At 36.5% G+C, this 16,971-nt stretch overlaps 1 protein-coding gene across 8 annotated transcripts in view; it reads right to left on the reverse strand.

Moving 5' to 3' along the window:
* cadpsa (calcium dependent secretion activator a) overlaps window positions 1–16,712 on the reverse strand; it is a 145,166-nt gene extending 128,454 nt beyond the window's left edge. For all 8 annotated transcript variants that reach the window (XM_088915247.1, XM_088915244.1, XM_088915242.1 and 5 more), the window contains exon 1: window positions 15,872–16,712. In XM_088915247.1, the coding sequence (XP_088771373.1) occupies window positions 15,872–16,207 (336 nt within the window). In that variant the 5' untranslated portion in view covers window positions 16,208–16,712. The remainder of the gene's footprint in view (window positions 1–15,871) is intronic.
* Window positions 16,713–16,971: the final 259 nt, after the last annotated feature.

The raw sequence follows: 16,971 nt of genomic DNA on the forward strand, positions 1-16,971 counted from the left end.
GCGAGAAGGGGCGTTTTGAAGCTGAATGCAAAACAAAGAGATTCTGTGCTTACCGCAACCTTTGTCTATTAATTTGAAACAAGACTTTGATCTCAGAAGAAAGAGTGGGAAAAGTACTGTGAAACCCATTGTCTTTGAGACTCTCTAGCCATCTGGATATTCATTCCAACTCTCCAGGCTCCCCTCCCTCAGCAGAGCTTTTTATTGAAAATTTCTGCAAGACCACAAGGTTCCTCTTTTTCATTTCAATTTATCTAATAGCTGGCCTTATCAAGCGGCACAGCTGAGTCTTGCCTGGTGATTTTATTTCATATAGTATTGCATTATTTATAGTAAAATTAAACATTTTTCTGCTGTGCCTTTAACTTTCGAAATTTTCAAATACATTTTTGAACATCTGTCTTCCTAATGTTCCTGGTTTTTAGACATTATTTACTGTGTCGTGATTATGAGCTGTTATGTATTAAATAATGGTTTTAATCACTTCTACATCACCATAATTCTGGACTTTATTTAATTTCCACATTTCGAACTGCTTAGTAGTTATAGAAGGGAACAAAGTTTTTCACACAAATGATATTATACCTGTTACCATTGCCTGTTTCCTCCTATTTACACCATACAAGGAAAATATCCTTAATATTCAGAAAAAGACTAATTCTAGGCTGTATCCAGTGAAAAGATATACAGCATTAGTTTTGTGCCAGTTCACATTCAATGGTAATTTTTAATAGTCTTTAAAATTTTAATCATGATTAGAGTACATTTGGCTTAGCTAGGCAATATGCAAGACTGTTGAATAAGGACTTAACACCCATTCAGACTGCAAGCACTACCATCAAGTAACAAGACTCCGTAATGGATATGCAGCTAATGGTATTGGCCTGGCATTGGAATGACCTTTCAGCTGCAGGCCGCAAAGAACAATTGTGGACAAAAAAGCTGATGAAGCAATTATCAGTGATGCACAGTTTTCTTTATCTGTTTCCTCCTGTCCCTTCTGCTTCTGTTTCAGGTTGCATGGAACAGATGACAAGCTGTAAGACTGAGAAACACATGGCCATCATCCCTGTCTTGACTCATAAAGCACACTGCATTTAATTTCTCTTCTAGAAAATACAAGGTAGTATGAGTAATGAATATATTTTTGACATTGTGGCAAAGGTTTCGCACTCTCGGTTTTCCTTCTTGTTAAACACTTCTTGCCTTTAAGTGTTTCTAGCTCCAACTGTTTTTTTCTTAAAAACCCACCGATGAGATTGACTTCAATTAGCATTTCTTTGTACTCTAACAGATGATATGCAAAACAGAACCACATGAAAAGTATGTAGTTCTTTGCTCTGAATAGAAAGCAATATAAATACTGGTCTTTCTGATGCAAATAACTTAATTCTCCCAATTGTTTCTTTGCCAGTTCTAAATTTGTAATGCTTCATACATTTAATATTTATTGTGTATCCAGATGGAACCTCTCTGTTTTAAATAAACAAACATCATATACAATAGTATAGGGGCTACATCCTCCTTGAAGTAACAGCAATGAATTATTTTCTACATGTATGTGTTAGATTTTTAAAACATTTAGAAATATTCATGACCCAGGACAGCTTACTAATAACTGCATCCATCTACAGTACATAGTTATTTTGGTGACCAGAACAATAATACAAGCAAACAGAAATAAAAGGCACTGCTTTATTAACTAGGGCAAACCAGGATTTAAAAAAAAAACTGCTGAAATCAGAAGACTTTTAAATGTTTTTTTGGAATCAAAACAAAATGGCCACCCTGTTAGCTGTCCTGATTTATTAAAAGCATTGTTTAAAAAACCTCTCATTCATATTACAATACTTTACTGTTCAATGACTTTGTCTTCCTTTGTTTTCCATAGCAGTGATCTGTTGTGAAATTCCTTCTCTCTTTCAAATTACCTGAGGAAACCTGATAAATGGAAAAAGTCATCCTAATTTGTGGTGGCCTCAACGTGCCCTTGAATGTCTCTTACTGGGGAGGAAATGCAAAATTTGCAATATCCTGTCATTATGATATTCAGACCACTCTAGGGGAGTTTACTCAATACTGTACACGACCTCTAAAGGGCACTCACTCACTCCTTTCTCTAGATATTCCCAAGAGGCAAGCACTCGGGCTTAGAAAATCAATCAGAAGAAATACAGTATACAGTATATTTTGGGCAAGCCATTTTCCTGTAGGGATAATTCTTAAACAATAGCAGCCCGAGATGGACACATGTAAACAGTTCTCTCAAGTGGCAAGCAAGATGGCAGGAGCTCCTCTTTCTGTAGCAAAGAAAGAATTCTGTAGCATTATGTTTCAATGGCTTCTTCAGATGAATTATCATTGCAGGGGATTGATCCACATCCACAGCGATCCTGCACTGTAATCCTACAAGGCCCTGGGTGTGTCTGTACAGTATGTAACAGCAAGCTGCTAAATCTCTGTAATCAGCTGATCTGTTCGGGGAAATCAAGGTAAAGCAGTTAGCTGGTAGCCACTTGGGAGAGCAGAAGACTTAAAAGCAGACTTTGATAACTCTCCAAGGAAATCTAAGCAGTGGATGAGTTATTTTTATTCCATGACCTGAAAATGCACATAAATACTGGAACAGAAGGAATAATAGGATAAGGCATTTGTGCTAGGTAACACTTTTTCATAGTTAATGGGAACATTGAGTATTTAATTTCCAAGAATTCAGAATTTCATTTTTCCTGGGCATTTTAATTTTTATGAAATTTGAAAATGTCCATTGCTTACCTTGGGCATTTACAAAAGTCAAACACAGTGTACACCCACACTAAACGCTAAATTTAGAATTTATGATACAGAAATGATTATGAAAGAATTATTCTAAATTAGCAATCCTAGTAAAAGTGAAAAATATATGTCATTGTAACTTTTCTAAATCTGACTTCCTACCTGCACTAAGGTACTGTATGTTTAAAACTACAATAACATATAAACGTTAAAAATATTTTTAAAGGCTATTCTTTCCTTTTCATGGTAGTGTCTGTATACAAGTAAAAGAGACTTTTCCCCAGTAAAGATTATCCAACCTCAGTTTTAAATCTACAATCTTTAAATTGTAATAAATTCTAATACTTTTTAGTGTTTCCAATTGCAATCTGGTCTTTTTTGATTTCCAAAGGTTTTAGAAGCATAGTCGGTGAAGGATTGTTGAGGCTCCTTGTAGCTGGAGAATTATTCATGACACTTTAAAAAAATAAATAGCAAAACAGTTTTATAGATTTTGTGAAGAGAATATTGTACTGAAAGGTCAAAGCTAATAGTATTGTTTGCTTATGTTATCATTTTTCTTGTGATGTAATCTGACATGCATTGATTTGGAACTAGAAAAACGAGGTAAAAACATACAGTATGTAAAACAAGCAAATGGTTTCTATTATATTAAAGTAGTTTGTTTATTTTTACACTAAAGGATAGCAGAAATTCCTCCTGTAATGTACAATGTATTGGACTGTATATACTGTACATGTAGTTATTCTTTGTTATTTATACTAAAGTGTATTACAATAAAGACATTTTCACATGCTGAAACATTATCAATGTACAAATATCATTTTGATTCCAACACTAAATGCTATCCTAATATACTATTTCTGAAATTTCTCCTATTTGCTGTTAAAAAGAAGTTTAAGTAACTGATTACACATTTAACAGACTTAAACAGCTGACTCATTCCACTTCAAGATTTTGGTGCAGAACAATTCTGTTGCTTCTGTTCCAGGTTCCCCATCAATTCTGCTTCTTATGCTTTTATCTAAATTGCAATGTGATGTCATGATTTGTTGACCCACTCAAACTAGACTGTGTCATTCATCACCTTATATATTGTAAGGTATACACAATATATCATATACAAGAACAGACATTCTGCATAAAAGGACATTGTTTTCTGAAAGACAGCACCTTTTAATATCTCTATACAGTATATTGTATACGACACATATATATAGTAATCTTACATTAATAATCAAAAGAAAGGAGCTTGTGATTTGAATAGTTTAAATAGTTATCAGCAAGGCCAATAGAGAATGATTTAACATTATTGCTATAACTAAAATCATAAACTGCAGTATTTTCAAAAGTTCCTTCTATTCATAATAAGATGAAAGGATGTTTAAATTTTTCTATGAGTCTGATAAAGAAAACCTATTTAAAATTCTTAAAATGTACATGTATCCTTAAAGCCAAAGCTTCTGTTCCTAGTCAGGGTGATAATGGGTTTGATGGGGAAAAAGGAAGAGTGTTTTCAATACGTTTTTAGTTCATGCCAGACAAGCACTTTCTGTAACACTGCCACAGTCCCGTTTCTCATTTTAAGTTAAAACACTGTTCAGGCCAAGCATCTATAATTTGTGACCAATAACAGGACAAGGTTATTTATTTGATAAAATACAGTATAAAGCATGGATTTCACCACAAGGTCTTCAGAGATTATAAAGAATTTACTCTCTGTGTATAGACAAAGATTAATTATTATCTGTTATGATAATTCTTCAGAAATTGTCCACAAGTGCTGGTTTATCATCCATACTGTATATATCTAACACTAGCATGTGTCTCCTATTTTAAAGAATTACCTCCAATTCTGTGTGCAGCACTGTCTTTTAAAATGCATTAACCCTGTTTTTTATTCCATTTTCAGCATTTAAGAACCCTGCTGTATTCCAGTCTTCTTCCCCATCACTGAGAACTGGTACCGGTGCGAAATATTTCATTTATTGTGTAATTGACATTCTGCTGAGGGATGAACTCATGTTGTCAGGAGACACAGTGCCAACATAGAGGATTCTTGCCTCATCAAAGAGTTTTGTCTGACCTCAAAAACAACAACAACAACAACAACAACAAAACCCCACAGCAATCTGATTCACTCATAGGTTGGTAAGTCTTGAAAAAACAGCAAACAATTTTAAACAGCAGCTGTATTTGCTGAAATCCATAATTAAATTTGAGGTTAATGCAATGTGAGTGTATATGTGGAATATTCAGCTCTGTTGTGCAACCTTCTGTCTGGTCTATGGGGGTGCAGAGTTGCTGACTGCCATCTGCAATTTGCAGAGTTGAATCAGAAGATAATCAAGTCAGAGAAGCAACATTTGTATTCAGCATTTAAGGGTCAGAGGGCAATGATCTTACTTATTTTGCAACCAACAAATATATTTTTTTGCCTTAATGCATTGGATCAAAACAGATGGACGAAGTCAGATGCTCTGAAAGCAGTTGGATAAATCTGGCCTTAGTTTTTCAGACCAGTATTGTATAATACTCAGACCACCTGAATAACTCAGGAATATCTAACTAATATAATGTTTGTGAGTTTTTTAAAGATTCATATCAGAAAATCACCTTCCAGTAACTTTTCAGTGGAGTTTTTTCTGGGAGTAGAGCTGAATTTAAATTCATAAATACATGCGTATCAGCATCAGTACTCAGGGTGTCTTCAGCTCTTGGGTTCCCCAGTTCAGACTTGTTGCCATTTGACATGCTGCAAAGTAATTGTGTTTGAGGAGTGCCAGCTATATTTATAACAGTGCATTTCAGTGGAGAGCTTTAATCTGTGTAATCGCCTCAAAGAAGATTTCATTTCGGAAGGGAAAAACAATTACCATTTCATTTACAAGAGGGTGCCTTTCTAGGGTTTCCATTTGTCAGGAATATGGGTGCTGTCAGTCCACTGTGACTGCATTGACTCTAAAGGTTTACGTACAAGGAAGGCAAATGAGTCAACAACTTCTCTTAATCTAAGCTTTTACCTCAGTGCCTTACCCTTCATGGAAGAGCTTTCACCAGATGTTACATAACGGATGAATAAAAGCAAATGGATACATAATCTGAGATTAGAGGCAGTAACAACACAGGCAACACTACACAGTAACTGCAGGCTGGTCTTGTCCCTTGCAAACACACATACACCCACATACATTGAGAGGCTCATTAGAAGCGTCAGAAGAAAATAGTTGCTTTCTCCCTCAGTGGCATTATCATACAGACATGCTGTGTGTTCTCTACACTGTAAGCATGTCATTTGGATTTTCAGTCTTTTAGGTTTTCTTTTCCAATGACAGTCATTGGTTTCTAAAAGAATAAGGTTATATAGAATAAACACATCTTTTAAAATCATGTTTTGCACCTCCATATCCTTATGGGTGGCATTATTACAAAGATGATATCATTTTTCCAGCAACTTACATAATTCCTGATGGCCTGCTCCCAAAAACAGGGAATCAGAAAACAGATTTGTTTCTCCCTTACTGTGCCAACCAAAGTCAGCTCATATTCTCTTCACAGCTCCCATACAGTATGTGGAGTTGCACAGTGTCTGTGGCATATGAGGACAGGTGTGCAAAAACATAGCAAAGCCACGTTTCAATTGTGTTAGATTCACATTCTGCTTCCTTTTGTTCTTGCTACACACAGAGGCTCATATCGATGTGGCTCACTGAATATGCCCGTTTAGAGATCCATCCAGCTGTTCTTTTAACTGCCTTTTCTGATTTTCAGTCTAGCGCCAGTAGTTTTTTGCTAGCAAAAAAAAGCAAAGATCCTTGAATGTTTCTTTTTTTGTTTTATGTTTCATCATTTTTTTTGCACACCATAGCATGGTGCTTATTTCTTTATTGACCCAGGGCTTTTACCTGATCAAGCTTAACCCCAGTGTAATTTCAATCCGAGGAAGCACTTTTCTTCAGTTTGAATCAAGCTCAGTGTCTGAGACATAAGCAACACGTGGTTGCACAAAGTCCCTGACTGTTGTGTACCCATGGGAGAAAACACACCATTATCCAGCACTCTTGAAGTCTGAAAGCATGATAATAGCAATGGGATCTGCTGTAATTTCTTATCACTTTATGTAAAAAAAGCTTCTACCTGAATGTCTGACCTGTTTCATGGGCTAACAGAAATCATTATATTCAGTCTGTGTTGCTAGTGTGACAGAATTCTAACTCTTTATATTTGAAAGATGTTTGCCTGTTTACAGACTGCAACCACATCCCTTGAGGTGCTTACAGTATTATTTAGATGCATGTATCTTGTGTAAAATCTGGAAGCAGGATAAGTGTTTTTCAGTAGTAATAATACTACTACTAGTACAGGCCGAGAACTTAGGCTCAGAACAAATATCCTGGTTGCCTTGTGGAGCCCCTGCCTGTCTGTGATGAAAGAAGTACATAGCCTATTGCTCCTCTCAGTCCTTTTAAATATGTGGACTACACCGTCTAATTGCACTGTTCATTCAGAATTAATCGATTCGCTTCATCCCTGACGGTGATCCCTGACAAACCCTTTTAATTGACATCAACTAAACTACAGTAGAAACTAAATAACTAAAATCAAGTTTAAAAAAAGAAACAACTGTCAATTCAATATTCAAGTGTTGTTCTTGTTCTACAGTACGTGCAGAACCCTGTCTTCCCCACTGACACAAAAGCTAGTGCAGGTTTTGAAGGTAAAGCAAACATCACAAATGGGGAGTAAACATCAGGACAATACTGCCACCTGATCTTTGTTGACTTTAGAAACATGGCAAAGAATAGGTTTGCAAAGACGTTAATAGCTTAAAAAATCCTAATAAATTTCATACTATATATTACTGGGATACCTAGAATTAATATTAATTTGGATTTTAAAAGTTATAATCTGAAAAGAACTCTTCAAAAGCTCTGAACTCTTCCGAATTTTCTTTTAAAATTCCTTTTTGTCATGATACACAAGTCTGACCCTCTCATCATATGTATCTATGATGACCCAAGGGATGCGGTTTTTGCTATCTACTGAAAACAGTCAGATCAACTTTTTGAGAGTTTATATTGCCAGTGCATATTACTATGCTGTCCAATCCATTTTATTCTTGGAGGAAATTGAGACTGATTTTGAAAGCGAAGGAAAAGACAGGAACTGACCATACTTTGCAACTAGTTCGCAAAAAGAGCTGCCCTTGTTCATCAATTAAGATTGTAAATAGGGCGATGTATGTGTGTGTGTTTTTAAAACTTGAAAAAATCAGGTCTTTGCCCTATCCATTAAAATGTTTTTGCCCATGTATGCACATGTACAGTATTAGTAGTATTTGGCACACAGTCAATTCTGTCCAGTATATTGTTTTCATCTAGGCTCTGAAAAACAAAGTCTAACCCTTTAGAGAGTTTTGCTGTCCCTAAGCTGAAGCAGAGACTGGAGCCAGAAACACAAAGCAAATACAAGGACTCCATTTGCTTTATTCAGATGAAGCTATGAAAAAAGCAGTAAAATATTTACACTATACCTCATAAGCAGCTTGTAACTACATCTGGAAGCCAGAAGGTGTGTGACCTTAAAAATGGCCATTTTTGCATTAACATAACAAAGATATTTACATGACATTTTTCTCTTTAACATGAATGATTTGGTTAATATTAATAATAATAATACAAGATGGTGTGTTTGATTTAAAATGTTATTAAGACCTGACAGTGGATAAGGCTACTGATAATCATCAAATGAAATATTTTGGCTCAAAATGCTAGAAAGCAGGGTGTTAAATATTACATTGTGAAAATAGACACTCAAATCCGCTTTAGAGTGATGTACAAACACTATTCATCTACATAATGGGGACAGCCAAATGACAGATCTGTTTTAAAATGGCTCCTCTGAAAGATTACAGTGCTAAATAAATGATGAAGCCAGATATGGGATGGCTGAAGTAGGTTGTAAAAAGGTGTGATGCTGAATGATATCTTCTTCGAAATTACAGGGCATTTGCGGTTCTTGCTAAAACCTGCCACCTCACAATGTGCTGCAAGAAAATCTAGACGTGGTAAGACAGAGCTCTACACTTAAATATCTTAAAATGCTGAACTCATATTTAACACACATTTAAACTGCCGAAATACAATAAAAATATGAAGGTGGTAGTGGTTAGACCCACCATTTGACATTTCTATGAATACATAAACAGGGTACAATTTTGGCTTTTGCAAAAAGTAATTAAATTTAGGTTAGTTAATTTTACTCCTTAAATGGGAACAAGTAGTAGAAGTCTAAGTAGGACCCAAAGGTGTGGATAGCTGCTTGTTAGTCCAAAACCTAATGTTTTGAGAATGTGCAGCAATAAAACACTGAGCCAATGGAAGTAATATGGAATGGAAAAACAATATTTAACCAAACGATGCCACATAGCCACAAGGCTACCAGAACTTGCACAAAGAAATCTCAGACATCCTCACAAGAGTGCTTGCTGTATATTTTCTTGCTTCACAATCCCATGGTGCAAGAGGAAGCTCTGCCTGCTGGTCCCTGTGGTATCTGTGTTATCTCTGAAGCAGTGCAACTGTCGTGGGTTTACAATAATGATCCTCCTATAATGTATGAGGTAATGCTACAAATTACATCACCAGAGATCCATTGTTCTGCCCGTGCATAAAGACAAAGCACAGTGTGGGCACAGGCATTGTTTTTCAATGGCAGCATTCTTCTTTTCCAAAAATAGAACGTGTTTACTTTAGCAAGATGTCAGCAGACCAAGCAATTTCTATCAATAATAATGACTTACTCTTCTTATCCAATTAACAGCCTTCCGAGCTTCTGTTTTATATCCTGAATACGCTACCCTAAAGAGTATGGAAAACAAGTGTTATTTCTTAAATTTCTAGAAACTTCAAAGGTAATGATTTAGTAATGAGCTAAGAAATGGGATTCTGATATCTCAGAAGTTCCACAAGCTAATACTGCGAAGACATGTACTGTACTGTGCAGCACTGTTAACCACAGTATAGTGTAGCCTGCAAAAGGGATAAAGAGGACTCATTCTCAATTAAGCTACGAACCTCTGTTTCACTGTAAACTCATTGCTTACTTGACCGAAGCAGATGTGATGATGGTCCAGATGTTATTCTTGTGCACAGGTGTATTTTTCTGCTTCTGTGATAATTGAACTACAAATGTATACAATGGCCAATGGGCAGCAAGCACTGTGTTTGGTTCCTGTGTGTAAAGATTTTCTGATCTGTACCTAGGCCTACCTTGCATCACTCGTCTTGCCCACTGTGAAACTGTATAAATTACACACTGATCTCTCCATCTTGGAGTGTGAACACCTTGTTTCCATGAATTATGCAAGCTCAAATTAGCCATTTTAGAACAAAAGACAGCAGCTGCTACGAGAGCACAGTGTGTCACCAAAGAGACAGAAAGCTGAGCTCCATGCAGGAGGTACAGGGAATCTGTCTGCATATCTCAGTCTATCTGTAGTGAAGGTGTATCCAAATATTTAGTGCACATACAGTATACACTTTAAAAGTCAAATCATAGTTGTTAGTAATGTTGATAGTCTAACTTTAGAAGAAAGCTCCCACAGTGACAAATTATAATTATAATGTTGACACACCATATCTTGTTTACTCTGTCCATACTTAGATTTTATATTTGACTACAAAGTTCATGCTCTGTCATACAGGGTTGTACTATAATCAAATCATAACATTAGATAAAGCATAGAAAGTGTTTGAGATTTATATTTTGAACACCCACAGATTGGGTGTCATATGGCAAATACAAATTGTGGTTACGCCTAAAACCAATTTAAGACTGCTTTGGGGAGCTCATTAGAATACAGTATAAGAACACAAGAATGGTTAAACATGAGAGGACACCATTTGTAACCATTTTTTGATTGCTAGTAGCTAAGTGATCCAGGGATCACAAACAACATTGCTAGGGAGCTTACTCCCACAACTCTCTGAAAAAAGTGCCTAATGTTTTCATCTTTAATTACATTTCTCTTTAGTCACCACTTCGACTTCTGACATGGGTTTCACCTTTGGTGCTGAAGAAGTACAATGGATTTAGTATAACAGAATCAGGTACCCTAGAAGATTTCTCTGTTGAATACTGGAAAGATTCAGGTCTTTCAGCTTGTCAGAATATGGCATTCCTTTAAACCCAGGAAATTGTCCTCTTTTCTGGACTGATCCCAGAACAGCAATATCGACTTTTTCATGTGGTGACCAAAACTGTATACAATATTGGAAAATTCACTGTTTAGCTGTAATACATATATAATATTGTTATAATTAGAATTTATGTTTTTGCTAGGCTCAGCACTTGTCTACATTAAATGCCATCTGCCAGGAGTGTTCCAAGTCTTCACATTTGTCTCACTTCACTCTTACTTGTCTCAAATGTTTCAAAGTTGCAGGTGTAGCATGTTGCTGTTGCTGTTGGACACATACTGTACTTTCCTCATTTACGTTCAGAAAAAATGCTTAACACATCCTACTTGTCATACTTTATTCATTTTAACTGAGAGAAGGGATTTCAGTTCCTTTTTCACCACCAGATTCCTTTTGCTAGAAAAGTGAAGAGAGATCCCATCTTCTCCACAATGCACCGGCTCAGTGGAATATAAAAGACAATAAACTCATGAGTGAAGTACACCACCCTCATTATTCACCTGTGTCGAGCCTCTAATAGGTTATTGACTGATAGAAAGTATGATCATCTTATGAAAGATTGAACTAGAAAGAGCTGTCTAATTGTTCTCAGCATCACAGCTTGGACTACATTAAAGTTATATTCACCTATTTCCAGCCACATTGGTTTGAATCTTTTTGCACCAATCAGACTGAAAGCACAACAGATTGAGCTCTTCCAGTCCCCATTAAATTTATGATGTACTGTATGAAGTATCATATAGCTATCTCAAGAAAATTCATATCTGTTCTGGAGACAGAAGAACATTGCTGAAGCTGCAGCCAGATAGCATGAATATATTTATAATGGTATAAGCATTTGCCATTTTTCTCTTTAAAGATTAAGAATTTCCTTTATATGTTTTCTTTCCCTTGGCCTCTGCTGAAGAGAGGTGAGTTTCCAAAAGATAGCAAGAAGAGGATTTATCCATTAATTTAGATTTTGCAAGCATGGTTAAAAATGACTGTAACATACAGTACCAAAATACAATCTGATTTCTCCAGTGGTCACAGTGTCATAAGTTAATTGAATCTTAATTGCTTTGAGGTCGCTCATTCCTGGAAATGATATTTAATATTTTTAGGATATGTTTCAGACATTTTATTTGAATTCTTGTATTGCACCCATGGCCAAATTAGTATCTCAAGAATAATAACAGTTTGATGATTGTGTAATAGTTGTTGTTCTCAAGAGAAACAGTCAATGTTATGTAATAACCTGATTTAAAAGTGTGAAATTAGAAGTCCAGTGTTAATTTATTTTTAATTAATTAAAAGAATAAATCCATTTTGTGGTATAAACTAAAAATAATCAATAATGTTTCACAATATCACGTAACATCCAGATAAAATATAAGACTCGCAAACTTATTCACAACATTTGCTCTGCAAAAAAAAAATCTAAAATCAAAAAGCAATGAATAAAATAGAATTTTCTGGATAAACAATGGCTTATACAGTATGTAATTGCTTTGTTGTATTTGTCTTTTCAGGGTCACTGGACTACACTTCAAGGAGCAGCAGCTGAAGTTTAACAATTAGACGTTAAAGCTGCTCTCTTTCTGATATCAGTATGCCAGCAGTTCAAATACTTGCACACTTAACAGGTCATTATCTGGCATCAGAAGAGCCATCTGTTTTTATATTTGTGTCCAATAGTTTAGTAGTCACTTTATTCTGACACACTTGGGAAATGTTAAAATGAATACGCTGTCCCTTTTCTGTTTTTTTTTCAACAGCTCTTGGGTTCTGTTATGGTTATGGTTAGAAAATGAGGAATTTTGCAAATAGGGAAGGGTTTGTGTTACACAGGGCTGCACATGTCCAGGTTAATATTATCCTATCCTATCAATCTTGAGATTAATAGATTCATACTGTAAGTGGGAAGGTTTCTATAGTTACTGTAGATACAGTAGTACTATCCCAAACATGCTCTATCTGCTATGGAATTTATCAGCTCAAAGCTTGACATTCTAAGAATCAATGTTCATGAGGAAAAATGAGCTATTACTGCAGAAGCAGTCAGGAATCACTTGATGCTTGGCTCAAGGACTTGATGCTTTATTGATTCAGACCCATCTGGTGTGCCCATAGTAGTCCTACTCAAGCATCACTATAATAGCCATTCTATCAATTTTTAGTACTACTGTTCAGTTGTACTCAAAGCATTTATTTACCAATGAGATTGTATGTTGTATAATTAGAGAGACTATGATATTAAGATGGAATCTGTGCCTGTTAGGGAACAAAGTACAAAAATATATGTGGCCATGCAGGCAAATCCACAAAAATGTTGTAGATAGCTTCCAAATCTCTATTCCATCTTAATGTAATTTCATAAAATTATAAATGTGTATGTTTAATGGCCAAATGGTACCAAAGATACCCTAGCAATTATGAAACATCTACGTTTCCACTCTAACAGTAGACCTAGTGTATGCACGACTGTCGCTGAGAATAGAGGTGATTGAGGCTGTCGGGAAGTGATTCAGTATTTAGTGCCTAAAATGGCCTCCATTCCTCCCGAGGAAGGTATTCCATTATCCAGCTCACATTAACACAGAGGAAAGCTATATGTTCACAGGGCTACAGATGTCATCTTGATGGATGTCATCAGTTAATTTGGTTAGAAATGTTTACTTATTTCTTTCCTTTTTGTTTCAAGACAGCATTTCAAAGAAGTCACACAACTTCTTTGAATATTAGCAACACATATGGTACAGTATGTTTAAGCAAATTTAAAGTATGGTTTGAAAATCACCCATTAAAAAGTGTTGTCCATTAAAGATTCTCTGTGATCAAGGTGACCTACTGTATAGTATAACTACTCTAAAACCTAAATAGCTCAATTTGTAAATCAAAAGATATTGGAAAGCTTTCACATTAAATGTAAAAGAAAAAAAATATTTCCAGACTTGTGTATTTTTAAAATCTTAGCTCCTGTATATGAAGTCTAATGCATGTCCATGAATGAATAGTGAATCCACATCCACATAATGAATGCCCAATACAGTATATTATATGAATACATTATGTGCTATACATAAAGGGGTCAATTCTGACAATAACTGTGTTCTTTTTATTAGCATGGGGATTTGTGAGTTGGTTGTGACTGTTTTGTTGGTTTTAAAGGAGAATAACAGCAGCACAATATGATTGCAAGGTCCTGTTACAAAAAACAGGACAGCTTAACCATGAACAGACTGGGCTTGAAAGGAATAATTGCTTTATTATTATTGAGCCAAACAATGATATTTCCCAGACTGACCGTTAAAGAAGTAACGAAGAGACTTTTCAATGCATGTAAAACACAGTATATTCACAGAAGCCCTCATCCTCTGCACAGAGCATTGCACCACTGAACATACACAGACAACATTTTAAATATTGCAGTGCAAGTCTGATTATGATTTTTTTTACAATTGTACATGCACAATACAAATAACATGGACCAACTATTGTGAACTTTTATTATATTTATTTTATAAATTTAAAAAAGGATAACTTTATTTTTAGCTATTACTCTGCTGCAGTAGTCAACACTGTCTGCTGTCTTGAAACATCTAGTGCAATGATCCATTAACAAGCGGCCTTCAGCTCAACATACAGAGACCTGTGCACTAGGATATAGGAATAGTTCAATATTTGAAACTCAACACATATCATGGTATGGGTACACAATATTTTTTATCCAACAATGGGCCGTTCAATTATTCAGGTTGGTGAATGTCATACAGTATATTAATACCATTTCTAATACATTTGCAGGACATGCGCTTTTCACAGCAAGGACAAAATTCTACCATGCGCTCCTCACTTTAACAGGCGCCACCTAACGGGACCAAGGCACTAGATAGTTGTAAAATAAATTAACTTACATTATAAAGAAGGTACGTGAGATTTCATGATATTAATAAGGAAGCGCCTAGGGCCCACTATATTTGAGATACACCATTTATTCAGGAGAATTTGTTTTCGGCATTATTAACTTAAGAAAATTTGCAGTTAATTTAGGCACAATCAACACCAGCGACCAAAAACATTAAAGTGAAGACGTTAGAAATATTTTTTTTTCATCTTAACGAACAAAACATCTATTTTTAAATAAATGACGGCAACTTTATCATCTGAACCCCTTATAAGTGTTTCTTGTTTTATAAATATATGAGCTATGAAGTCACCTTGTGAAATAACTAACGGCTACTCAAAGGACAAAGGAGAACGGCTCGGGAAAACTGTTTCTCTTCACGTTGTCCTAAATGCCGTCTCCATGCTTTTGCATAGCTATAATGCACAGCGCCAGACTTCAGATCTTTAAATCACATGACTTAGGTAAGGTCTATGACAATGACACGACTTTATTGGGGTATTTTTTAGCGTGTCGATTAAACCTAACAGGAACCCGATATGTAATATTTTTCAGTCACGCCAAAACATTGTAGACATAATATTGTACAGATTAATACACGTATTTTATGTTTTGTAACTGCATGACATCCGAGCATTTATGTGGTATGTTCCTTAAGTGAGAGGAAACACTAAGCCCTTTTCACGGAGCAGATCCAGTTTACAATCTCTCAAATATGCATGGTGTTGCAGTCCCAGTTCTTCGACTATATAGTCCACTATAGCGCTTTATGTACAGTAGCTATGATACCCGTGGACTATGTTACAACCTTAGGTGCATTTTAAAGAAATGAAAAACACAGTGAGTTTTCAGAATTTATAGGTGATATGTTTAAGAGGACAAGGGGTTTACGGATATTAATGGATTTTTATTTTTAGTGTTTGGAAGCCACCAAAATACACCCCAAGGAGAGCTTTTTTTCGCTCCCGCTTCTGCTTGCTGAGATGGGTTTCCTTTTTTATACACTTACCTTTTGCTGTCGTCTCGCCATGTCTGTTGGCTGTTTTGCATTGAACGGGTAGGCAATGCACCTCATCACAAAGACATACAGCTGCAGCTTCTTCTTTCTTTCCTCCTCCTCCTTCTGCATTTTTTCCATCTCCTCCTTCTCCTTCTCGCTTACCACCGAAGGACTCGGGCTGGATGGGCGGACGCTACTGCTCCGACTGCTGGGCTGTAGCCCGCCGGAGCTCTCGCTGGTCCGGCTTGGGGAAAGCCGAGCTCCGGCCGGAGGTGCCATTACCTCTTTGCTCTCCTCTTCCACTATCTCGTCTGATTCCTCTTCGCTGGACGACGGATCCAACATTTTCGGTTTTGCAGTTGTTTTCTACAGTGGTAGCTACCTAGCTAAGATGAAAGATGCAGGACCCGAAGGGTATGTAGTGGAAGAAAATGCAGATGAAAAAGACAGCGTTGAACAGACTGTATGAAGTCCAGCACCCTTGCTTAAAAGCTAATAGGAAGGAAATAAAAAATCCTGGTATTAATAAGAAATCCAACCTGCTCCTGTTAGTTACAGAGATACAAGGATGCGATGTAGTCGGACGCCTGACGTTGAAAGCGCCCTGTATAGCTGTTTGTATTGGCAAGGCAATCTCCCCCTACCGAACGCGGCTGTTGCTGCTTACGTGTTTTCTGTATTTTAACTCTCCAGTCACCGCCAGGGATCTCTGAAAGGGATAAGGTATTAAGGAAAAGGGGAGGGATGTAGAAAGAGTGAAAAATTTCAGGATCGAGGCTCATCCATTGACTGCCTCTGCTTCCTGCGGGAATCTGTCAATGGTAACCGATCGATAGCCACATCCTGCTATGCGGTGTCTGAAATGCAGGGGCACAGGGAGCTGTCCAGGGTGCTGAATAGAAATGTTGACCGTATTGTAGGCTGCAGAAGGCTTGTGCTGTCACTCGCATTGACAGTAAGCAGACTTGGCGTGGCATATGGCTCTCACATAATAATACTAAAACAATTGCCTATTCAAGTTGCAGACCCGCAAGATTCGCCGCTCTCATCCCAATTGTATGTACAATATTAAGCCTGGGCTTGACCTGTCCGATGTCGTCTTGGATCAA

This window comes from Atractosteus spatula, chromosome 5 (assembly GCF_055471065.1).
Source record: "Atractosteus spatula isolate fAtrSpa1 chromosome 5, fAtrSpa1.hap1, whole genome shotgun sequence".
Classification (NCBI taxonomy): domain Eukaryota; kingdom Metazoa; phylum Chordata; class Actinopteri; order Semionotiformes; family Lepisosteidae; genus Atractosteus; species Atractosteus spatula.